Source organism: Odontomachus brunneus, unplaced genomic scaffold, assembly GCF_010583005.1.
Source record: "Odontomachus brunneus isolate Ranch 3 - 2012 unplaced genomic scaffold, Obru_v1 Obru_scaffold_024, whole genome shotgun sequence".
Classification (NCBI taxonomy): domain Eukaryota; kingdom Metazoa; phylum Arthropoda; class Insecta; order Hymenoptera; family Formicidae; genus Odontomachus; species Odontomachus brunneus.
This window is the reverse complement of record NW_022639474.1, coordinates 2,182,566-2,206,624: the sequence shown is the minus strand read 5'-3', so window position 1 is coordinate 2,206,624 and position 24,059 is coordinate 2,182,566. Positions and strand designations below refer to the sequence as shown.

Sequence of the window (24,059 nt, the reverse complement as noted above, 5' to 3'; positions counted from 1 at the left end):
CGCCATCGCGCTGCTTCGGGCAGTAGCGAGCCGTCTGCCGTTGTGTGGGGTTTAGCTAGGCGGAAAATTTGCACACGTATTCGTAAGAGCGAATTGCGCTTTCTCGCGTGACACGTATCCCCCTTTCGCGTCTCCTCCTCGCACGACGAAAATCGTCCACAGTTTCACGCGTTGCGTCGCGAATCGACGTGAGCGGACCGTAGAGATTCGACGAGGGCAGCGGACAGACGAGCGCAGCCGAAGATGTGCGGCGGTTTTACGTGCTCTAAAAATGCTCTGACAGCGCTCAACATTCTTTATATCGTAAGTAGACGCGTCGGCTTTTATAACGTTCTTCAGCGGCAGATGTATGTGACGTTCGTCCGATCGCGGAGGCCCCTCCGCCTCACTCGATGTTTACACGAACTCTCGAGGGAGATATCTACGCGTAGCGTAGTTACATCAGCATTTAACTGATTCGAGTACATATTGACTGATTAGTCGCTCCCCTCCTCTCCTCTTGAATTACACACGTCTTTAACCGCGATATATATGAAAAAGCAGAGATTGTTAACTCGTACGTGTCAGCGCGTTCTCTGATGTTGCTGTCTGACTGATGATTAAATGATTGCATTAGAATTATCGCTAATGCGACCGTGTTTGAGTAGCTGTACATGACTTTTGTCGTATTTTTTTTATCGTATACCTATAAGAATGATTAATTGTTACGAGTGAGATAAGTGTAAACTGTAGCTGGTGATTGCTGGTGATCAGATTGTGCGTAAGTCTAATGTGTCGTTTTTCTCTGATGAGATTATCTCATGATTTTTATACAGAATATATCAATTTTGCATTGTATTATATATTAGAGATGAGTACATGTATGTGTACATGTATCTTGGTTCATTGATAATTGTTTTCTTCAGGTTGTTGCCTTTATACTGATAGGAGTTGCTGTATATGGAAAAGCATCAGCCTTAGTCACAAATCTCCCTATTATTGGTGGCATTTTAGCATGTGGAGTGATCCTGATTCTAATCTCCATACTGGGCCTGATTGGTGCTGTTAAACACCATCAGGTTTTACTGTTCTTTGTATCCTTTTCTGTTTACAGTTGGGTCTCAATTGGACTGCACAAATTAATGTCTCACCTTGGCTTATAACTATATAAGTTTAATTTGTGATAAAGGAACAAATTTGTTCAGTATTCATCTTGGAGCAAATATTAAAACTTCCTGGATATTATTTTTGTATTGTTATGAGGATATAATATATTTCATACACAAAACTCTTCATTGAACATCTGGTACTATGAGATATCATTTGGAAAGAATAAAGAAACAAGCATATAATTCCTTAATTGTGCTACACAGTACATGCTTATCTTATTCCTTTTATTCCTCATTCAATTCAGCATCGCTTGCGCTTGCCTCGCTGTCAACACTAAACAACAAGAGCAACTGGCAGAGCAGGTAATATTTTTATATTTTTATATTTTAATATTTTATACTCCTACTATTTTATACTACAGAATTACAGTTACATTAACATCTATGAAATACATGATAGATGAAATGTAACAATTATTTTTAGGGTTGGATGCGTGTTGACAAGGACTTGCAGATCAAAGTCCAGAACACTTTTAATTGTTGTGGATTTAATAAAACTCACGATTCAGAAGTTCCTTGCGATGAAGTCAATGTATGTAGCGCAATATGAGAATGGTATTTGTTCAACAATTTAACTGTTGAAATCTTTTGCAGAGAATTTGTTGTGAAGCAGTCGACATTGATTTACCTTGTCCGCCTTGTCCCACATGTATTCATAAACTGCAATCTACCATTGACTATGCTTTCAAGTTGTGTGGCAGCATAGGATTATTCTTTAGCTTTACAGAGGTAAGATTCTGCAAATGATAATTTCTCACATATATATTATTGCACAATTATGTTACATTTGTAAATATTTCTGAGTTTGTGAAAAATACTCCTTGCAGAGTATATGGTTATATTTGATTTTTTATTTATTTGAGTTTTTTTTTATCTATATATAAATGCACTATATATAAATGCACTATACTTGTACATACTTGTACATACACACTGATCATAGTATAGTAAAAGTGCTGTCACATTGCTGATGCTAACATGTGTGCCCGATTACAGTTCGTTGGTGTATGGTTGACCGTGCGCTACAGGAACCAGAAAGATCCACGAGCTAATCCTAGTGCTTTCCTCTAGTCTAACACCATCGCCATGTCCTCTGTCACTTCATACGATCCTCCTAACAGATGGTGGGTGCTTGCACAATACTGGTTGTGGTTTTTTTTATCTTTTTCTCGGCATTGCAGCTTCGCCGTTCAGATATTCATATGCTGATATTCATTCGTAATGTTTTGAAGAATCTATAAATTATATATGATATATAGCGTACAGCAGTTTACGTTATATATATATAAGGATCTCGATAATATTCGTATAATATTTTTTGTTCTCTCGGACATTTCGTAACTTCATTCTTCAGATTGAGAAAATCAAAGATTTAGAAATTAAAATTTTAATATTTTCAGGTGATTGCAGCTTTCTTGGCGAGACGTTATCGAAATCAATTAGATCCGCAAGAAAAGGCTGCAAGAGCCATTTTCCCGCAACATGATTATTTATACTGATACGGCGACATACATTTGCAAAGAAATGATTATTCTTTCTTTTTTCTCCGTGCAATTGACGCAATATTCTTATCGAGTCTCAGGAGGATAAAAATATCATTGTCATTTTATCAACATCATTTTTGATTGCCCGAATATGTTATGTAACGTCATGTCATTTCTTAAAGGCTGAAATTTAAATTCTTCTCGAATGTTGCAATGGTTGTATAGCCGTAATGCTCAACAGAAATAGAGACGCATTCCTTTTTTTTTTCAATCGGGCAATTATAGATTTTAGATCGAGTTAGACAAATAATAATTGAAATGTGTGCTCTAGTCATACACTTAGAACACTCATACTAAGCCTCAATGCGCCTTGTAGTTTAGAGACAAAGAAAACAAAACCACGTAAGTATATCTTTATTAAATTTTTTTATTTTGTTTTCGTCAATGAAAATGAAAGTGGTGAGAATTTAACATAACACTATGATATTTAATTGAATAATGTGGACACATCACTTTAACCATGGGCCTTTAATCATGGGCCGATATAAATGGAGTGAGAAATAAGCGATTTAATCTTTTTTTAATATTTTTTTTTATGGAAGGGTATGTAGTTTATCACGGTAACGACATAGATAATAATATCGATGATCGTGTCATAATCATATTTTTCTTGTATGAATAACATCATATTATATATATACGTAACTATTCAACGATATAATATTTAGAAATTTATATCTTCCCGAACGAAACAAATTTTGTCATATCGTCTTTGAGTATTTTTGGATAACTTTATAGTATTTTTATGTATTCGAAAAGATAGCGTGTTACTTTATATATCTCAAATTTTCTATAGCGCTACTATGCACTTTTTTTTATACGAAAAATTTTCATCGAAATAATCAAATAAGATTCTATTCTACTTCTATACATTCAAATACTAACTTGGATGAAGTTAGACTTATGTTTTCCTGACAGGCATTTCAAATTTATAACTATCTTTACGTTTTGATATTTGTTTTTATACTTGCTTGTTACATCATGTAGATGCTATACGTGAAAAAAATATTACGAGAAATTACATAAAATATAAATAAACATATATCAAATCTTACTGTATGGTAATGCCATCCGTGATAATATGAAATCTATCATATATTTCAAGTTTCATGTACTAAAAATATCCAATACGAGTGCTTTGCTTGAAACAAATTCTGATTGTGCACTATGATAAAATTTATAAATAATAAGCTGAATGTAAGATGTCCTAAAAGGCCTGGTGGGAAGTTATTGATGAATTTTGTAAGTCTTATTTTTCTCCTTGCATAATGCAGGATTTTTAATGAATTCTTTTTGCGGATTTTTAATCTTTAACGGTCCATAACTTGAGATATTCAAGCCATTTCGTTGACTTACAACTCAACTTATGATTTATAAGTTTAAAAACAGAGATTAAAATAAGGTTAAAATAGAGATTGCATTTTAATTAAAGAGAAGTGTTTACTTACTAGAAGGTGTCTTTTGCGAAGTAATATCCTGCCAGGTCTTTCTCGGGCAATGTAACGAGAGAAGTTGTGTCTTTACAAGGAACATGACTTCAATTTGCATGGAAATATTGTACGTTTACATCGTGCCGGTTCTAGACATTAGAAAATATAGCATATTTTCTATCCAATCCTATCACACGTGAAACGTAGACGGGATGATTATTGCTGTTAATTTTTGTTAATGTCACGTTAATTTTATTGTTTCGTTTTATGCGAAGTTCCATATCAAAGAGGCTATTAAAGTATGGTCATTGTCTTCGCAATTCAATGACGGATTGAACTCGTTGTTATGTGTTGGTAAGATCAATTAAAACTTGACAGTTACGGTGATCGGACACGCAAAAACGAGATTCGCGCAATTCGTTATTGGACGATAAAATTATATAGTTTAATGTGTCGTGCAAAATATATGTGAAAATTCCTTTAATATTTGGAAGTGTTTGATTTTGAGCAAATTATCGCGATGAGATAGTTATGATTCGCAATTTATTGTTAAGTAACTAGCGGATGTATCTTCCGATAAGCGTAAGAGTGAGATCTCGCCGAGACATTCCGGTTTTTACGCACCTCCGCCTAGCTTCGGTAGAAACGTGCATATATTTCGTATGTACGGAATAGAGCTCGTGTCGTACACGCGGTATATATATGATATATATATATATATATATATATATATATATATATATATATATATATATATATATATATATATATATATATATATATATATATATATATATATATATATATATATATATATATATATATATATATATATATATATATATATATATATATATATATATATATATATATATATATATATATATATATATATATATATATATATATATATATATATATATATATATACATATATACATACACACACACACACATACATACGGTAGTGTAATTCCTATACATATTTTTACCTAAATACGTATCATAATCAGTATATTCGTAATATTAGTTCTAAACACAATATATACACTCTAAAGAGCTACGAACAATCGAGGGATTTGACGAATCGAGGCTGCATATAAGAGTGATTTGCGCTTTCCTGCAATTCCAGAAAGTAACCGCGCGATTATACTACTGTGTATTATGTAACACGCGTGTGTGTGACGGGTACTCCGAAATCAAAATCTGATGCGTGCGGGAGGATTTAAATATCGACAATCCTAGGTGATGGAAGTCATGTAAGTGTTGGCACGGATGATGTACGAATTATACTCGATATATGTCCTGATACACATCTCAAATTGTGTTGATTCTACACATATCCTTTAGTCTTAGCTCACAACAGATATAATAAGCCTTTAGCCTTTTGCTCTAAGGCCAAAATTGCAATATAATTTTCCAGCAAAAAGCATTTTGCCGTGATGCCAGAAGTCGTGGCAATGCTTAAAATTAAAGATTGCGATATATGACAGTGCAAGAGAGCCCTTTTTTTAAACAAAAAATTATAGTTTCAGTCTTAGAGTAAAAGACTAAATTACTACAAAGACTATTGCTACATTTACACTGAGAAAAAATACTTGAAAATTTATTTGTGGGATATTTTATTGTTTGTTTCTTAAAATTTATATATTCACATAGAAATAAGTTTTTTATATCCTGTAAACAAGTTTTTAAGTACTTTTTCTCAATGTATTGTGGACCAGGACTTGTGGCCGTTTCTACCAACGTCAATTAAATCTTAATTTGAGTTTAAGCTCTATTCAAAGACTTTTATATCGGTTAAACCTGAATCTACATTAAGTTTTTGTCCGAATAAAGATTAAATTTAGATTAAAGTTTAAGAAATGGGCATTAGACCCTTATTCTGAACTCTATAGTCGAGAAAAGTGCCTCTAAATATGATTTAAAAGTGCTTATAAGCACATTTAAGCCCGGTTGCATTAATCGGAATAATAATTTAACAGTCAAATCATATGCCTGCCTTTGTGTTATTTTGAAGGAAAAAGAAGCACTTTCATCGATAAAAGAGAATTCAGAATAAAAGCTATAAACTCAGATTAAGAGTTAATCGGCGTCGATAGAGATGCATTAGAGATGCGCGGGAACTCGAGAGATCATGTGCTCTCCCTTACTGCAGTTCTAAATAAATCGAATCTCTCCGGCTTCCGCGCATTTTTGATTCTCGTATAATCCTATGAGAGGTAGTCTCAAAAATATGTTAAGTAGAATTAAAAAGAAGAGAAAAAGATTCAATTATAGCCGTAGAAATATACCGTTGCGCGACGCCGACAAATTGTGTCAAGCGGATTAAGTAGTTGAGTAACTGAGTCAGTCATCTTTCTCAGAGCTCTTATTACATATAGTGATTGTGATAAATAAATAAATAAATAAACAAACAAACAAACAAACAAACAAACAATGGATCAATCCCTCGGACGTGTCTTATTCGACATCCGAGGAGGCATCTTTTTCGCCCAATATACTTGCAAAGTCTCAATTTTGACACGTCAGCAGAAATCTTGCCGAAGTCGCAAAGTGCACGATAAATATTTCGCGATTAATTGGGTCGAAGAACGCTCGATAGAAGCATATTCACGTTTACTATAATATGTACTGAGCCAAAGTTCGTTTATTTACAAAATACAACGTGCGTAAAAATGATCGATCTTGCAATCGGCGTTCATCGACTTGCACAATCGATTTTTTCATCCCCTCTAAAGAAAGATGGCCGCTGCGGCGTTACGACCATAGACGTATATAGATAGACTCTTGTTGCGAGGAGTATGGGAATATGTGAAGGGCAGAAATAGAGTCAAGCATAAGTCTTTTCATATGAACTTGACTTTACTTAGTCGTGTAATTTTTTTTCTACTATGAAATGGTAAAAAATGAACAATGTTGCAATACTTGGAGACGATCATGAATCTTTTCTTTTAATGTAAACTCGTGAAAAGAGAGAGAGAGTGAACATTTCCATATATTTTTAAGATTAAATTTTTTACAAGTTCACACTAAGTGAAAAATTTAATCGTGATTAAAATGACAAATTTAACCATGAAAATATATAGAAATGTTCACTTTTGACGACTTTACATTGGAAGATGAGACTTCCCCTGATCATGTTTAAGTGCTGCAATTTCTTCACTTTTCACGATTTCAAACGAAGATAAAAGAATTACATGATTGATAAATAAGATCGAGAGTTAAAAAAAAAAGATTTATGATTGGTGCCCTGTTCTTGTGCTAATGGCTTCTGCACACAGGACGCAGTAATGCTTGCCGCGCGGCGGAAATTCGCGCGACAGCCAATCAATATGTTGTTTTTCCGTAAGAGCTTGAAGGTTATTACGGAAAGCAGTATATTGATTGGCTGTCACGCGAACTTCTGCTGCGCGGCAAGCATTACGGCGTCCTGTGTGCAGGAGCCATAAGTGCGATGAAATGAAGAGAATTCATATCTATAGAGAAGGGCAGCACTTACACACCGTGCTGAGGTAAAATGCTGTGAACAGTTGTACAAGTAGTAGTCCATTGGCATGTATAGAACACGGACTAAGGAATAAGGAGACGGAGTCATACAATATAACATTATAACATTTATTTTGAGCGAGAGAGGTATGTACTCAGGCATGCGGAGGGAACTGCTCGTCATCATATTGGTTTCTACCAGCTTACACATAGGCTGCGTTCGCTTTGAGCGCTTTGAGCGCTTAAGTGTCATTTTATCTTCTTCCTGCATGTAATGAGCGATAAAGATAGAATGATGTTTATAGCGCGTAAGCGCCCAAAGTGAACGCAGCCATAGACATATATTAGTGATATTCTCACGCACAGATATCTATGGCCGGTATTCATAGTCAAATCTTATTTCAAGATCGTCTTAAGTAATATCTTAAGATGCGAAAATAGCTCTGTGATTGGTTCATGACATCTTAAGACAGTACTTAAGATGATCTTAAATATAAGATCGGATTATGAATACCGGCCTATACTAAACTAGATTGCTAATAAGGGCTTCGAATGTGCGTCGCGTAAGGTTTCCGGTTGCATGCGAGAATATGGCGGCGGTCCTGTGTATGTGACATTGTGTGTGTAACGTGTCACTTGTGTGAGTACTTACACGTACAATGTGAGTCAGCGTGGCCATTAAATTACTATCATAAAACCAAAAATGCCAGCATCTTATTGCATAAAAAATGTAACAAAAAAATAGATAGTATTGGACAATATTTGCTCTGCTCATTTTTAACAAAAGAATTTTATGACTAAACGTAATGAAAATATGTGATGGAAGTGGCTATTTTCTCGCATGCACCAGAAACTCTATCGGACGCAAACGTTATATGGTTTTAGATGGCCTGTTAGCAATCTATAGTTTAGGGCGAGTTTTTTAATTCATCGATAGATCCATCGATGAATTAAAAAATTCAACCTTAGTATAGACATTTGTGTTCCCACGTTCACTGTATGGGTATTTTGAGCGTCTGATAGGTTACATAGCGAGTAAGATATATGAGACAGTGAGTAAGAACTGGGGAGTATATATATAAAACAACCCATATAGCAATTGAAAATGAACTTGAGACGATCATAAATGTAAGATTCGACTGTAAATGTCGTTTTAAACTTTATTAGTCAAATGGACCGCAATCTTTCATTTTACATGTACGCTAGTATGCATTCTCTAGGTACGTTCGGGGAGCTCGCTATTAGCGCTATTAAGTTGTATCGTGACATTCTATCCTCGTTGTATATCTAAGGAACAATAAAGACAGAAGAACGCGATAGCGTTAGTAGCGTGCTCCCCGAACGCACCCTATGTGTGCGATAGGAGAAACCAATGGCGGCCTCTCCTTCTCCGCGGACGTGTTTCCCCGCTAGTCCTCCTATTCCTTAGTCCATGATATAGAACTACTGCTTGATAGCTTTTTTCCTTCATGGTGTAAGTGCTTCCTTTTCTATACACGCGCATTCCCCTCGTTCATCCCTACCACTTCCTCGGCTTCATCCCTACCACTTCCTCGGTTTCATCCCTACCACTTCCACTTGGGACAAGAACAGAACTCTGCCCCAGAACTCTATTTCTGTCCTTCGCATGCCCACATGCCGCTTCTTACGGTAAGGTACGGTCTATCTATGTACGTCTAAAGCACGTATCAGACTACCGAGTCTGCACAGGCCGACTCGATTGCCGATTATGACTGCCGACTCGGTCAATGCTAAAACGTAAAAATTATTTATGTACGCTACTCAAAGATTACAATACATATACTTTTAATACAAGCTTACGATTGGCTACAACTCGAATCGGCGACTCGAAAAATGGACTGAAGTCTAAATGCGAGTCGGCCGATTCAGTCAGTCGGTGCCTCACTGTGATTGGTCCATTGAGAGTCGGTAGTCGGCAGTCGGGTCGGCCACAGGAGTACTATTCCGTTCCCGCGTACTGATAGTTGTCGAATCGGTAGGCGTCGTTGCGCAGCTTTTTTTATACTGTGGAAAAACTGCGCAACGACGCCTACCGATCCGACAACTGTCGGAACCGCGCTAACGGAATACCAGCCCCTGGGCAGTCGGGTTGGCCTGTGCAGTCGGTAGTCTAACATGGGCTTATGGCTACGACGCACCGCGGTCCGAAAATTGTAGTTTATCGGTGTTGATAAACAAGCGCGGCGTTACGGTCTCGTCGAGGACGACTAGCGGTGTAACGCTGTTTGCCGACGTAGCGTTTATTCTTGTGCTCGACGATATTCAGCCACAACGACGGCGTCGACCACGGAACCGGGGAGGGAAGGCGCTACGACGACGGTGGCGGCGGCGGCGGCGGCCGAGAAACAACGTCTACGGACTCACAGCGAGTGTAGCGTTGAGGTTATGGATAACTTCGTGAAGATCGAAAAAATAGGGGAAGGAACTTACGGGGTGGTGTACAAGGCCAAGGACAAGCTGACTGGGAAGCTGGTGGCACTCAAGAAGATTCGCCTGGAGACGTATGTAACTTTGCGACATTCTCACACCTGTCATCTCGCGCGCGCTTTCTTGACGTTAGGCATGCCGTTGGCGTTGGGCGAATCACAACGTGTGCCAACGTTTATTTTATGCGTGATATAATGTTTGCAAAGGCATACCAGTCACATATGAGAAACGTACCAACCTGTAGTTCATACACGCCAATTTACATCTTCAACCGCGCATTGTAAAAATGTTATTCGTTACTCGCCAGTGTATCATGCCTAATGTTCGACGTTATCTTGTTTGACATACCTGGATCATTCTGAATGTAGGTGGAAATTGTCTGCATCAGCAAGAGAAGTTGCTTTGCAACTGTTGTAAGATTTGCCAATCTGATTAGTACATGCTCTTAGATTCAACTAAGAATATACACTAATTGGATTTACGAATTTTACAATAGTTGCAAAGCTGCTTTCTCTGCTAAACATAACCATTGTTTCCATTTGATGGTTTGAGTTAGGTGTTTCTTAGCCATAAGAATCTGGAGGATATATCTTGATGGAATAATTTGAATGGTTGTTAGACACTTTAGCTCAATAAATCTGTGTTTGAATGTAGGAAATGGTGTAAATGAGTATCGACAGAAAATTGTCATTTGTTTGGTTGATCATCCTTGTGTTTCAAGGAGTTTGCTACATGGCATTCTTGATTTCTTTGTCAATAATATCATGAAAAGTATGTATCAAGATGAAGATAAGTTAATGATAAATATACAAACATATACTCTTACATACAAAGAATATTTTTTCCTCTATATCCTTAATAATGATAAATATAATAATACAACTAACTCCTTCAGTTCAACTAATTGCTTTTTAGAAGAAAGTACAGATTTATTTTTACAGCGTTCTTTGATTTATTTATATGCAGACCCATTTAACATATGATCATCAAGCTTTCATTAATCTAGCGTGGAAAATGAATTTCCACAGCTACCATTAATTTTCCTTGATGCTTGATATATAAATAACATTCCTAAGTTATCTAATCTATACATTCTCTGCTTATGAATAATATGTATATAAAGACACTTATTGAGGAACTTGCCATTAGGCACAAGAATACATGGAATATTCCAATGAAAAATCATACTCGCTTATCTGAAATCATTTATCGCTGTGCCCTTTTTCCAAGGACTATAAATTATGCTTAAATTAAGTAAGACTAAGGGATTCTATATCTTTAAGAATATGTATATTCTCATAAATTGGATGTCTGAATAATATCTGGATAAGATACATATCCTTGACTGATTTTACAAAATCAATTTGGCCTCATACATTTACATTTATATGTTGAGAATTATCAGTTTGCAGAACTGCAATGTCAGCTGGGCTTTTGCTTGTGCACACTGCTAACACACTGCTAACAACCCGCATATTGGGGTCAGCTGAATCTGCGGGGGCCACGTTACACTAATTTTCGTAGCACCACATTATTCAGCTTGTCCCATTATGCCATGCTCGCCTGGTTTTTGATTTGGTATTTTTATTTTATTTCATACACTGTGTATAATTATTCGTTTCTTGATAAGAAAGAATTTATTAGGTTTATTTTCGAGAATAAGAACTCTCATGTACATCTACTGTAATTCGTATCAAAATCAATTGCAATTCCTAATTTTCTTTTTCTTTCATCAAAGGTAACATTCATTCTTGGATGTATGTACAGGAATTAACAGAGTTGCTTGCATATACTTGTCCCTCACTGATGTAATTTCGATGTTCTGAATATTATGTTATTTGTGTATATGTTGTGAGAAACTTGTAAGGATGAACAATTTTTCTCGAATTTGGAACATCCCCATCATGTTAGAAAAAAAGAGAAAAAGAAGATGAATCCAGTCTGTGGGGCACGAGAAGATATTGTTTAGCGCATTGACGACTGCGCATTTTCCTGTAAATAATAACGTTGCTTTGAATCAGGGAAAGGGAAGGCGTTCCTTCCACCGCCATTCGAGAGATATCGTTATTGAAAGACCTCGCTCATCCGAACATCATACAATTATACGACGTCGTAGATGGCGACAAGCACCTGTATCTTGTATTCGAATTTCTGCAGCAGGATCTGAAAAAGTTGCTCGACTCCGTTAAAGGAGGCCTAGACGAGGCACTCGTGAAGGTATTAGATCATGGTTACAACTCGCGCGTTCGACGCGACAATAGCACGCACACGCGCGTCCTAAGATGAGACGCTTCACTGTTGCAGAGTTACCTCCATCAGTTGCTGAAGGCGATTGCCTTTTGTCACCTTCGTTGTATATTGCACAGAGACCTGAAGCCGCAGAACCTGCTGATAGATCGGGAGGGTCACATCAAACTGGCTGACTTCGGTTTAGCCAGAATGATCGGCGTTCCTGTGCGCACGTACACACACGAGGTCGTAACGCTTTGGTACCGTGCGCCCGAAGTACTTCTAGGAACCAAACTGTACACCTGTGCGTTGGATATCTGGAGTCTTGGCTGTATTTTCGCGGAAATGGTACGTGAATCGTACAAAAATCGTCACGCGAATCGGTCGGAATAAGACTCATGAGATATCAAGATTTCTGTGAGCTAAAAACATTCCTCCGAGCGCCTCCATCTGTTGTCAATGATAATGTCTTAGCACTATTCTTATAGGCTACCAGGAGAGCTCTGTTCCCCGGTGACTCCGAGATAGATCAGTTGTTCAGGATATTCCGTATACTCGGCACACCGGACGAAACGATCTGGCCAGGAGTTTCGCAGCTTCCTGACTACACATCCCGATTCCCAAAGTGGGAAGGAACTGAAGTAGGCAATGTTATACCGTCCTTCGATGAAGACGCCAAAGATTTACTTTCGGTAAGGACAAAGGTGGAGAGGAGAAAAGATAAAAAAGAGCGTGTACTCGTTTACAGTACTCGTCGGGATTCACGTGTTTATGATATTATCTTTTCTAGAAACTGCTTACGTACGATCCTAATCAGAGGATAACTGCGAAGAAAGGGTTGACTCATCCTTATTTCAAAGGAGTTAAATTAGTTCCACCACCACTGCCAAAGAAAAACTGACCGTAGATTTATGGCTGATCGACTTTTATATATATATATTTTTTATAGGTTTATATATAAAACTCGATTTCTCACGTAACATATTTCCGAAAACCTAACTCCACTGGACTAGTAAAAGTGTGTTCATTTATACTACAATGTTGTATTATCTAAATATACACATCTAAAAAAAATACATATATATATTTTTACTTCTATATATTTTGCGTATGTTATTTGCACTTCTCATATCATCTTCCATATCTTCTTTCAATTTACCATTCGTTTGTTATTACGCTATTACGTACGAATGCGTGTACGTGTCTATCATATTTCAAATATTATTATATATAAATTTATACGGTAGCATGTCTCAAATATTATTGTATATCTTATATTTATTTTTGAAAATGCTTCTCGGGTGTTAAATAATGCGGGTTGTTAAACACGCCTTGTAAAAAATCTAGTTTTGATCAACTTTTTTACATAGACTGCTATGAAGGACGGAATAAACAACACTGAAGCTACTCATAACATCGAAGTATTGCTGATAATTTGTCAAATAGCATTATGTGCAATTTTTGATGTGCCAAAGGGCACATTTGTTTCCGACGCCCGTTAAGAGTTAATCTTCCATATAAAGGAAGACACGGGGTTGGAAATTGCATGATTTAGTTGGAAAAGTAGGACTTGCGAAAAAAGATCAAGCCCCTATTCCGCTTCGTCTCGGATTTTCAGTTTACTTTCGAGTCGAATTATTCTTTGTTTGCGACAGGGAGATTATTTCCATAATAGAAGAGCTTATTTTTACTTGAAATTAGAAATATGCGATTAAACAAAGATTTGACTTTTTTCTCTAGTAAGAAGAAATAATGTTCTTTTTAATTTGACGATGAATTGTACTGTTAAAAAATGGAGACAAATGAAAAAAATTATCAACACAGGAATTAATCAGACTTGGAAAAAATATTTAGAAGGTAATTGATCCGTCAACAAAAAAAAGTATCGATTCATAAGTTGATCATTGCTCAACTCGGAACTATGCATGTTAATAAAAAGAAGACATCTACCATGGCATGTGAGATTTGTTATGATCTTTCTACCATTCTTTCTTAGTTACTATTAATTTTGCGTTTATTTTATGAGATGTATGGTCGGTGTCAAAAAGGTAGTGACATTTCTCAATTCGACGAGCTTTAAAATGGACGGAGATCATTTGATTATACGTCTGTTTCAAAACATATCGAAAAGAAACATGTTGCTACTCTTCAGTCGCTGACTATACAAGGGGTTTTACGCAGATGAAGCATGCCTCGCATTTCCTTTCATATGCGAGTTCTTGAGTTAGTTTGGAGTAAATTTTCCCTTAATAAAAATGTTTATCGAGTTTCTTCACGTATAAAATATCGAAAAATTATCGATGTTCGCAAATCGAAGTATACAAAAGTGCAAAAAGTATACGATATCAATATCTTGTTCTTTACCTGATCTCAAGTAAACTATATTTTAATTGGAGACTTTACATAGAGGGTGTTCAACGTAACAATATCCATTATTTTTTATTAGTTAAAATGATGGGACGGGAAAATTCTAGATGCAATTAATCGTTTTTAAACGATAATAAAATGTAATAATATAAATTCCGAAAACATCTTTTTCGTGAAAAAAATCAAAGTTCTTCTTACTTTTTTAAGTAGAATTATATATCTTTTTTTCTGTAGTATTATAAAAAAAGTCAAAACAAACTCAATGATAATTCTCTCATAATATTATTTTTACTAACATTTAATAATAAAAATATAGATGAAAGATAAAATGTTTTTCATACAATATAATGAATAATGTTGGGTGCTCAGAATATGTTCGAAATGTAATTTTGCTGTGTTCTTTTTTGCTATGAAATTGCTCAAAGATAACATTATGAATTATCTTAATTATTGAATCATTTTTTATTCTCTTTGCTACAAATGAAAAAAAGTTCCATTTAATAAAGGATCTTGATTTTTTTACGAAAAAAAAATGTTTCCGAAATTTTTGTTGTTGCATTTTATTGGCATTTAGAAACTGATTGCATCTAGAATTTTTTTCAGCCAATTATTATAAGCGGTAAAAATGTATACTGAGATAAAAAAATATCTAAGAAATAATAAATATTTATATATATTTGACGAGCATTACATACAATAGTGTATATTTATTTATACTAATATAAAATATTTTTCAAATAAGAAAATATACATTAAATACAAATATACATTTTCTTGAAACTTTAAGAAAATCTTAAGTTTCTTTAATTAAAGTAATTATTTATTCTATTTAAATAAAAAAATTCAAATTCAAGTAAATATTGCTGTATATGTCAAATAAATATTTATTAATTTCTAGATGTTCTTTTTTCTCAGTGTAATGGATACGTTACCGTTATCGTTAAAGCCATTCTACAATTATGTAAGCGTGGTCGTGAACGCAAAAGCCAACCAAAGTATTTTATTCACTGATTACTTTATTCTGATTAGTTATTGTAATCAGTTGCAACCACTTACGACCACGCTTACATAATTGTAAAATGATCTTTACGACCGACACCCTTTATGAAGGTATCTAAAATCGTGTATGTTGACGACAGATTGCGACGACAGATGTTGAAACAAACTTTCACTAAGGGACAATCGACTGCAAACTGGTCGAAGAAGTCACGAATGTGAGAGAAAGTGCGTGCATTTGAAAGCGCCTACGTGCTAAGCGCTACAAAGCTCGTTTGCGGATTGCGGACTGCTTCAGTACGCGATCCGGGCGGCTTGCGGTTCGATTAGTTTAGGTAAAATGATTTTCGAGTGGTTCTCGGTCGCCGGACTTGCTTCCTGCGGCGTCGGCGACGACGCGAGCTTCGGAAGACGCAGCTCTTTGGGGGATGCTTTCCTCGGTGTGCCGGGAGATGCTTTCTTCGGTGTGCCGGGAGATGCTTTAGTCGGAGTTCCAGGAGACATCCGAGGTGAGGATCTCTCGCCGGCGGATTTAATGCGCAGATTGCTCGGCGGACGCGGCGAGGTCGGTGACCTCGGTGAGCGGCTCTTCGCAACGCCTCCACCCTCCGTCGCATCCGGCGAGGGTGTTTTAGACGCGCGTCCGTCCACAACGGTCAGACCCTCCGGCGCGAGTTGCCTCCTGGGCGTCGTGGCGTCCGGAGATTTGGCCAATCCGTTTCGGACCGCGCGGGGTGTCACAACGGACGAGGGTGAAGTGACGTGGCGGGCGCGGGTTGGCGTGGAGGGTGGCGGTTGGGGCTGTGGTATCTCGATATCGTTGGCCTTCGAGTCGCCCTGCAGCTGGCGATTATCCTCCACCGGTGTCTGGGTCTGGAAGCGCGGTGACAATTCACTTCGATTGTGGTCAATTGCGGAATACACCCAAGTAGAAACATCTCCAGGAAAAACTGCTCGCCAACTAGAAACTGGCCAGTTTTTACTGGCTGGGCTCTATTAAAGTAAAGCTTGATTTCTTTGCAATGTACTTTTTGCTTTCTGTTTCTTTCTCTTTATCTCTTTCTGATTACCATTTATTAACCTTGAGCCTTTAGTCAGAAAAAGAATAAAAAAATAAGAAGCAAATAGCACATTGTAGAGATCAGGCTTAACCCGTAACAGGTACCATGGGGTCTCAGGTCCCCAACTAATTTTATTTTCATGATAATTCCTAAACTATCCATTGTATAGCGCTAATATCTTCAATACCTTTCGAGTAACAGTTTTCAGTATGACAGAAGAAAAGATCATCGAGTTATTTGTAAATAGCTGTGAATTATATGCATTTATTTTTCGTCTGGGGTCACAATAACCCCATTGTACCGTTAACGTTACTTTTATGAAAATAATTTTCTTAATCTTCAGCTCAATATGACTCATTCTTCACGCAAAAAAGTAAAAGCTCTTGCCTTTCAGTTAGTAGAACCTGAACTTAAGAGACGTCTTACAACTCAATATATTCATAAGCCATTGCGTTTAATAATTTTATCTATTTTAAAAATTGAAGAAACTGAAAGATCTAAAATTATTTTGCCATCCAGAGTAAGATGTAATAAATGTTCTAGAAGTAAAGATATGAAGTTCAAAGAAGTATATGTTAGATGCAATGAACCAGTATGCACCAAATGTGCAAGCACTATCTGTAACGATTGCATCTAAAAACTCTCTAAGATTTTAATATTGTATTTAATTTAACAGTACTTGTTTATATTTCTTATATAATCTATAATTTGTAGACTTAGATTAAAACATAAATTTTTTTCTTTTCCCGATTATTTGTCTTTCAGTGTATTTTATTTCAACACTGTCCACATTGTGTTCATTTTATAATCAGTTAACGTTTTTTTTTAGATTACTGAAAAACTGAGACTGTTATTATATATGTCTAGTTGTAATATAATATTCGTAAAGTATTATTTTCGAACTATAGAGCATTTTTCTTTCTACCTTTTATTATTATGTTAAAAATGGCAAAAATTTATTGAGGTCCGCCGGACCCCATTGTATCTATAGTTTGACTAAAAAGGCATGGTACCTGTTACGAGTTAACTGTTTAGAAACTGAACAGGAAATATTGGTCAGTTTTTTGACCGGTTATTGACCAGAAATTATAAGTAAATGCTGGATAGTTTTTCTGTCTAATGAAAACTCGGGAAATACCGGCTAAAAGTTACGTAAGAAAAAATGGTAATTAAACATAAAATTATCTCCGTAATGAATAAATTTTCACGTGAGAAAACTATTTATAAATACGAGTTTTACATTATTTTTAACATTATATTATTATTTACAATGTGAATTATAGTACATTATATTATTATACACATTGTGAATAATAATATATATTTTTAAATATAGAGAACGATTAAAACTGTTTGATAAAATTTTGTAGGAAAAAAAGTTTGGTTAGAAATTGGTTAAAAACTTATTAGAAACTGATTAAAAATTGACTAGTTTTACTGTCCAGTTATTGACAAGACAAGCGTTACCCAAACTCTCAGTAATCAGAAACTAGGCAGTAACCAGAATTCCTGGCTAGTCACTGATTAGAAAGAGCTCTTTCTACTTGGGCAGAGAACGACGTATATAGTGAGGGCGCATCTAGTAGCACTCACTGAACACTTGATGAGCATTACTGGATTACATCCCTTGTTATCTGAGGTATTACTTAGCGTGTGCAGAGACTGACCTTGACTTGGCAGGTGGTGGTGAATGGTGGCGATGCTTATTTGGGGACCAACGTGAATTGCACGTGAGAGTGAGGCGCACGCTGTGCGTATATTATCCTTAAGGTGGCGAGTTTTGTCTAATTACGTCTAGTAGACATCGTTAAGGAGAGAGGGGGATTCGTGTTTGCCGGTACCGTTCGTGCCAAACTGCTGAAGGGATTAGTTTTAGGACTGTGTCTACGTTGATGTTAAGTCTCGTTGTATGCGTGATATGAATCTTGCACGAAGCAGTCGAATTTAAAGGTACTGACAGGTCTTTACTCTTGCAAAATTGGATTCCTAATCTTCGCAGTCGATAACAGCGATTATGCCTAAATTCATTGCGCGGAACGTAGAAGAAAATGATATTCACTTTGATTGATCTTCAGTCTAATTAAGAGATTCGATTACGCTCGATTTTGCAAGTACGTAATTTCATAAATAGTACACGCATACGCATAGTCTCTCTCTCGTCGGCACCTTTTAATTCGCCTATTTTTTGCAAGAATCCCTTTTGTTGCTATAAGTTATCCGAAAAAAAAATCCAATTGAAAAATCGTAGATCTGCAAAATTTCGCTCCTGGATGTTACCAATCGCGTAATGACGATTATCTAGTAACTTTTGTGAATGTACACAGTAAGAAATAAGATGCCCCAGTTTCATGTCCCAGAAAGTGCACTCTAAATTTGAAATAAAAATAACTCATTCTTTATATTTGACCTATTGATAAATTGTAAATGTTAATTAACTGGTATTCTTCTTATATTTACGCTTATTGTTTTGATTCGATGTAAAAGTAACATAAAAAATAATAAAAAATATAAGGAAAAGAGTAGTTACAGTAGCTTATGAAAACTGTTGATGGAATACTTTTGTTCGTACAATATTAATCCTTGGTTGTCACATCTTTTTTCGAATGTGTAACATTGAGTCAATTTGATCTAAGCTAATTATCAATAAGCTGTTGTTTAAAGACTATTAATTATATTTAAAAAATTGTGAAATAAACTTCAAACATTGAAGTATATATTTTCATTATAAAAAATTAATATTTGAAGTAGCATCGTGTGTGTGTGTTGAAAAAAATTCTTAAAAAAATTAAAAAAATGAAGAGGAGATCTGAAATTACTACTAGATGGCACTAGCAGTAACATTTTAAGCGCACTTAAAAGATATCTTACGCCAAAGTCAATGTTTAAGTCATTTTGACTCAGTATGACAATTTAGGGTTAACATAAAAGTTAGTATATTTTATCGCGATTCTCTTCACTTATCTAACACATTATCTAACACATTAACATACACGAAATATTATTCTAATCGTGCTTAGTGTATCATACAAGCGACACAACGAATGAGTTATCTTGCCTTAAAATTCGGAATGGACTCTAGAATACAAAATCGACATTTCACTTTTTACTGTGTATATACTGTTCTTAAGAGTGACACTTAGGTCAAAAGAAACAAGTGATTGCGTCGCGAGATATATTTGCACAACGACAAAAGGAGACGCGGCTATCTCTCCTTCGATGAGGAAAGTGGAGGAGAAAAGATGCGCTTTAGGAAGAAAGGGGACGGGACGTATCTAGAGATTAAGAGAACCAATGTGTAAATTTAAAAACAAAAATATTATTATAATGCCTCTCCGGCGTCTCCTCAGGAGGACACGCTGGATAGTAGTTACACTATTGCGTTCGTACGAAGTGGTAACTTGTGACAATTACGAGGATCTAACGTTAATTATCATTCTGTTTCCGTGAGATATCGCAATGTTAAGTTGAATCAAAAGTACCATAATAATCCATTGTGGAAGCAATACAGTGTAAATAATGTGTCGTATATCATATCTTTCTCTAGCGACGTGTAAATTGCACGAGGTACCTAAGGTAGTGTGACGTAGGTGAGAGACTGTTTTTATCTTTTTGGCGTGGTCGCACAATCCGAACATTCTCTTTTTCCTCCATCATCATCATCCTCATCTTCATCATTATTATCATCATTATCATCATCATCATCGTCGTGATCGATCCCTTTTTTCCGTCGACGGACTCTCGCCGCGCCGTTCTCTTTGCGTTCTCGCAGCAGCGAGCGGCGACGTGTATTACGTACGTACCTTGCGTACTCGTGGGACGCAACGGATAGCGATCGCTTTACGACGTAATCCACAGTGTCACACGTTCACACGGATATCTCGCATGTATATCCTGTCGTGTCTAAGCGCAATCTCTGATGAAGTGAGTCCGAGGCGGCCTACACGACGGGGCAGTTTTGCGTCGCCGTCCTTCGCGTGCTGCCGCCCTCGGCCTCTCCGGCACTTGCCGTCTCGTCCGAAATTCTAAACACCGCTCCCCGTTGTCCCATCGCACCGATATGATCGCCCTGTTGACAACCGGTGACTCACTCCCGCGACTTGTGGCGACTTCTCCTTCGCGCGACCTTCTCTACAATCGTAACCGCGCGGTCGCAATGTAGATAGAGCACAAGAACAACTATAAGTTATCCACGAATAATAAATCGACGTCGGCGTCGACTGGCGGCTGCCTGAACGGCCTGCGGCGTCTTCTCCATGACGATCGAGATCGTCCTTCTCTCTCTCTCTTTCTTTCTCTCTTTCGGTTCTCGTTTTATCCGCAGTCGCTCGCCTTTTCCTCCGGAACCCGACGCATACGCGATCGCATCACGGACGGACCACGTCGAACGAAGACTATTAATACGCGAACGGGTAACTACTGCACCGTCGTTCTACCGTAAGTGTGATTCTCCGGTTTATGCTCGCGACTTCCGACGATTGTTCGAAACGCTCGAGTCGCGACGATCAAGTGCAACGTACCGCACGACACTTGTAGGACTGTCAGGTGTCGAGACCTTCTCGCACGAAAATTAATAAACGCGCGCTTCGCGTTCATCTAACGTCTATTCGCTCTCTCCTGAAAGGACGTATAATGGTTCTTTTCTTCTCTCTCTCCTTCTTTCTTTCTCTCTCACTCTGTCCCTTTATCTCTCACTTTCTTTCTTTTCACACGCTACAACGACGCACGGGTGTGTATTGTAATCATGATGTATATTCTCGTCAGAACTTTTCGTGAATATATAATATGACTACAGAAGTGTACATCTAAAAACATATAATTTTATCCTGCTTAGAATTCTCTTGTGTCATGGCTTCAAGTAAATTCTTCTAAAATCAAAAGAAACGCACTCCAATACCCAACAAAACAACTCTACACTGAGAAAAATGGTCGAAAATTTATTTATGGAATATAAAGTTTTTGAAATGAAGATTTCTGCCAAACATAACGTTTATTTTTGTAAATATAAACTTTATATCTCACAAAAGAATAATAAATTTTCAAGTATTCTCTTTCTCAGTATAGTTTTAGGACGCTGTTTCCTTTTACTCTAAGCGGAAACTATTGAAAAAATTTCTTTTCTATATAATAAGGTGATAAATCTAACTATTAATTGGAAATCTACTAGGCAGTATTCTAACTTTCTTTTTTCTTTTGAATCGAGAAGAATATATTTATTAGAAGCAGAATTGCTTCTCTTACCGCAAGAAATTTCTATTAAGAATTGTGCTGTAAATAAAAGACGAAGTTTCTGTAATTTTAAGTATATTATGCTTAGAATATTTTTTCTTTTGATTTTAGAAGAATCTTCTTGAAACATTGGCTTGGTTTACATCGTGCACTTGATACGCGTACTAAATACGCGTATCTATTAGATAGTCTTAATATCGACAATGTATATCAACGGTGATGCATTCAATCATTACAATACATTTTGTTGATGAGTATTATATCAGCTTAATATACTATTGTTTATATATATCGTGAATATTAAGATTATCTAATAGAAAGTTACTATTTAGTAGACGATCATGTATCAAGTGTACGATATAAACCAAGCCTATATATGAGGATTCCGCTAAGGATAAGATTAAATTATTTTGGATGTGATTAAAAAGACTAGCAGCGCGCTATACGTTCATTAATGAGGGTAGAACGGTTTGGACTCGCGCTGTCTATTAAATCAGGTACTTACGCTCAACGATACTAAGTGAACTGAAATTCATTACTGTGAATCAGTGCCGGTTATTTGGATCGATAAAAATTTCAGTTGACTAAATAACCGGCAAATTAACAATCAAAATTATTCAATCGTCACGTGTATAATCACGAATAATTTAACTAACTTATAAAATTATTATTAATCAGTGTATAATGAACTAAGTCAGAGCTTGATGAATAATCAATTCTATCAGTTGATTGAATTACTCGTGATTACATATATGATCAATTAATTTTGTTTATTGACTCTCCGATTATTTTAGTCGACTACAATTTTAATCGATTAATGGCCGACACTGCTGTAAATTAAATGTAATTAAATGTAATTAAACTGAATGTGGAAGAGATGTCACACTCGTTTTCCACGAGACGATTAAAAAGAAAGATAAGATTCGAAATGATTTGCGATTGCACGAGAATTTGGGGATCTACGTTCTGTATCTTAGAGATCAATACCGGAGTTCCTCGAGTCGGAGGACAAAGCATGATGACTCCTGATTGGTCTGCATCCTGTCCATCATTTTTAGGGATGACGGGAGTGAGAGAGAAACTCTAGCAGGAGCGAGAGAGAGAGGCTTTAAGACTGAAATGACGAAGGACAGTTTCTTGCAGTTTCTCTCTCAATCGCTCAGTCACTTCCTCCCTACGGACGATGTCCTAACTCTGACTTGTGGAACTCCAGTCGATACGATGTTGGCGCTTACGCGCATTATTGATTTAACTTCTTAAGCGATTCTTATGTCGCACTATGCGTGACACATTGCAATAGATTGAACGTATCGTTGCGAGTGGTGGACGCGTGCACAGCGGCGCGTGTGCGCGGCGTAGATAATCGTAACTCTGGGCGATACGCCGCGACGATGTCGAGATTATGGCACAAATACGTATCAAAACTGGATAACTCGGGGACGTGTTGATGTTTGCGTGCGAGGGCGTCGACACAATGATTCAAAAGATCGCAAGAGGGGAGGGGGAAAGTGTAGCTGCGACACAGAGAGGAATGTAGCTTCTGATAAAAAAGTTATCGCGCTCAAGAAGGGAAGGAACTTTCATGCGCGTGAAAGTCATCTCTGAAATCATCATCGGCGTCTTTTTCTCTCTCTCTCTCTATTTTTTTTTTGTTTGTTTTCAGTGCTGTATATCGATAAAAAATGAAATATTTTCTTCAGTCCTTCTTACGTCTCTCGGCGTGTCCCGTGATTCAGCGTCGTTACATGTTCGAGGGTGTCTTTTTACGTACGGCACGATGATGACGTAAATCGCTCGTTTCTCTGAGGGCAACTAAAGATCGCTGTAAATGCAGGATGGAGTTATTCGGAGTTCGCGTTACGACTCAACGACAAATCAGTGCGATAACGTATTGCTTCGTTCGTTGATTAAGTTCGCCCGTCGCGCAAATCTCGTCATTCGCGGCACGATATCGATCGTAATGTTCCTTGTTTCCTCTCTCTCTTTCTCTCTCTTTCTCTCTTTCTCTCTTTTTGTTTTTTTTTCGTATGTTTTTTTTCTTTTTATTCGAGGAATTCCGTGCGCCGTTTGTCTCAACGGTATATCGCTCTCGATCGCGCTCGTTTGTCCTTCGAGGGGTTT

The 24,059-nt window shown here is 36.8% G+C and overlaps 3 protein-coding genes across 9 annotated transcripts in view; 2 read left to right on the top strand and 1 right to left on the bottom strand.

Moving 5' to 3' along the window:
* Positions 1-4,608, top strand: LOC116842347 (tetraspanin-31-B). Of its 2 annotated transcripts, XM_032811433.1 has the most exons (7): positions 7-303; positions 906-1,073; positions 1,353-1,451; positions 1,573-1,680; positions 1,743-1,877; positions 2,145-2,272; positions 2,549-4,608. In XM_032811433.1, exons 1-6 carry the CDS (start codon positions 244-246, stop codon positions 2,217-2,219), a joined length of 645 nt encoding a protein of 214 aa, XP_032667324.1. In that variant the 5' UTR covers positions 7-243; the 3' UTR covers positions 2,220-2,272; positions 2,549-4,608. The 2 variants fall into 2 exon arrangements, with proteins under 2 accessions (XP_032667323.1, XP_032667324.1); XM_032811432.1 differs by lacking the exon at positions 2,145-2,272 and having other exon boundaries at positions 1-303.
* Positions 4,609-9,243: 4,635 nt separating this feature from the next.
* Positions 9,244-13,388, top strand: LOC116842307 (cyclin-dependent kinase 2-like). Of its 2 annotated transcripts, none has more exons than XM_032811318.1 (6): positions 9,244-9,261; positions 9,899-10,133; positions 12,081-12,276; positions 12,364-12,636; positions 12,777-12,980; positions 13,079-13,388. In XM_032811318.1, exons 2-6 carry the CDS (start codon positions 10,018-10,020, stop codon positions 13,187-13,189), a joined length of 900 nt encoding a protein of 299 aa, XP_032667209.1. In that variant the 5' UTR covers positions 9,244-9,261; positions 9,899-10,017; the 3' UTR covers positions 13,190-13,388. The 2 variants fall into 2 exon arrangements, with proteins under 2 accessions (XP_032667209.1, XP_032667208.1); XM_032811317.1 differs by having other exon boundaries at positions 9,248-9,266.
* A 2,178-nt stretch (positions 13,389-15,566) lies between these two features.
* LOC116842327 (nucleolar protein dao-5) overlaps positions 15,567-24,059 on the bottom strand; it is a 21,387-nt gene continuing 12,894 nt past the window's right edge. For 3 of the 5 annotated variants that reach the window (XM_032811386.1, XM_032811385.1, XM_032811387.1), the window contains one exon: positions 15,567-16,524. In XM_032811386.1, the coding sequence (XP_032667277.1) occupies positions 15,946-16,524 (579 nt within the window). In that variant the 3' untranslated portion in view covers positions 15,567-15,945. Of the gene's footprint in view, positions 16,525-20,008 lie in introns of those variants that run through there. The other 2 variants (XR_004377711.1, XR_004377710.1) reach the window with 1 other exon arrangement.

What these genes read in the sequence shown, in the direction of transcription:
- LOC116842347 (XM_032811432.1), top strand. Translation starts at nt 244, where the DNA reads ATGTGCGGCGGTTTTACGTGCTCTAAAAATGCTCTGACAGCGCTCAAC. An exon ending in AAGAGCAACTGGCAGAGCAG is followed by an intron (nt 1,452 to 1,572) that starts GTAATATTTTTA and finishes AATTATTTTTAG; the next exon opens with GGTTGGATGCGTGTTGACAA. An exon ending in TATTCTTTAGCTTTACAGAG is followed by an intron (nt 1,878 to 2,548) that starts GTAAGATTCTGC and finishes TAATATTTTCAG; the next exon opens with GTGATTGCAGCTTTCTTGGC.
- LOC116842307 (XM_032811318.1), top strand. Translation starts at nt 10,018, where the DNA reads ATGGATAACTTCGTGAAGATCGAAAAAATAGGGGAAGGAACTTACGGG. An exon ending in GCTGTATTTTCGCGGAAATG is followed by an intron (nt 12,637 to 12,776) that starts GTACGTGAATCG and finishes CTATTCTTATAG; the next exon opens with GCTACCAGGAGAGCTCTGTT. An exon ending in ACGCCAAAGATTTACTTTCG is followed by an intron (nt 12,981 to 13,078) that starts GTAAGGACAAAG and finishes TATCTTTTCTAG; the next exon opens with AAACTGCTTACGTACGATCC.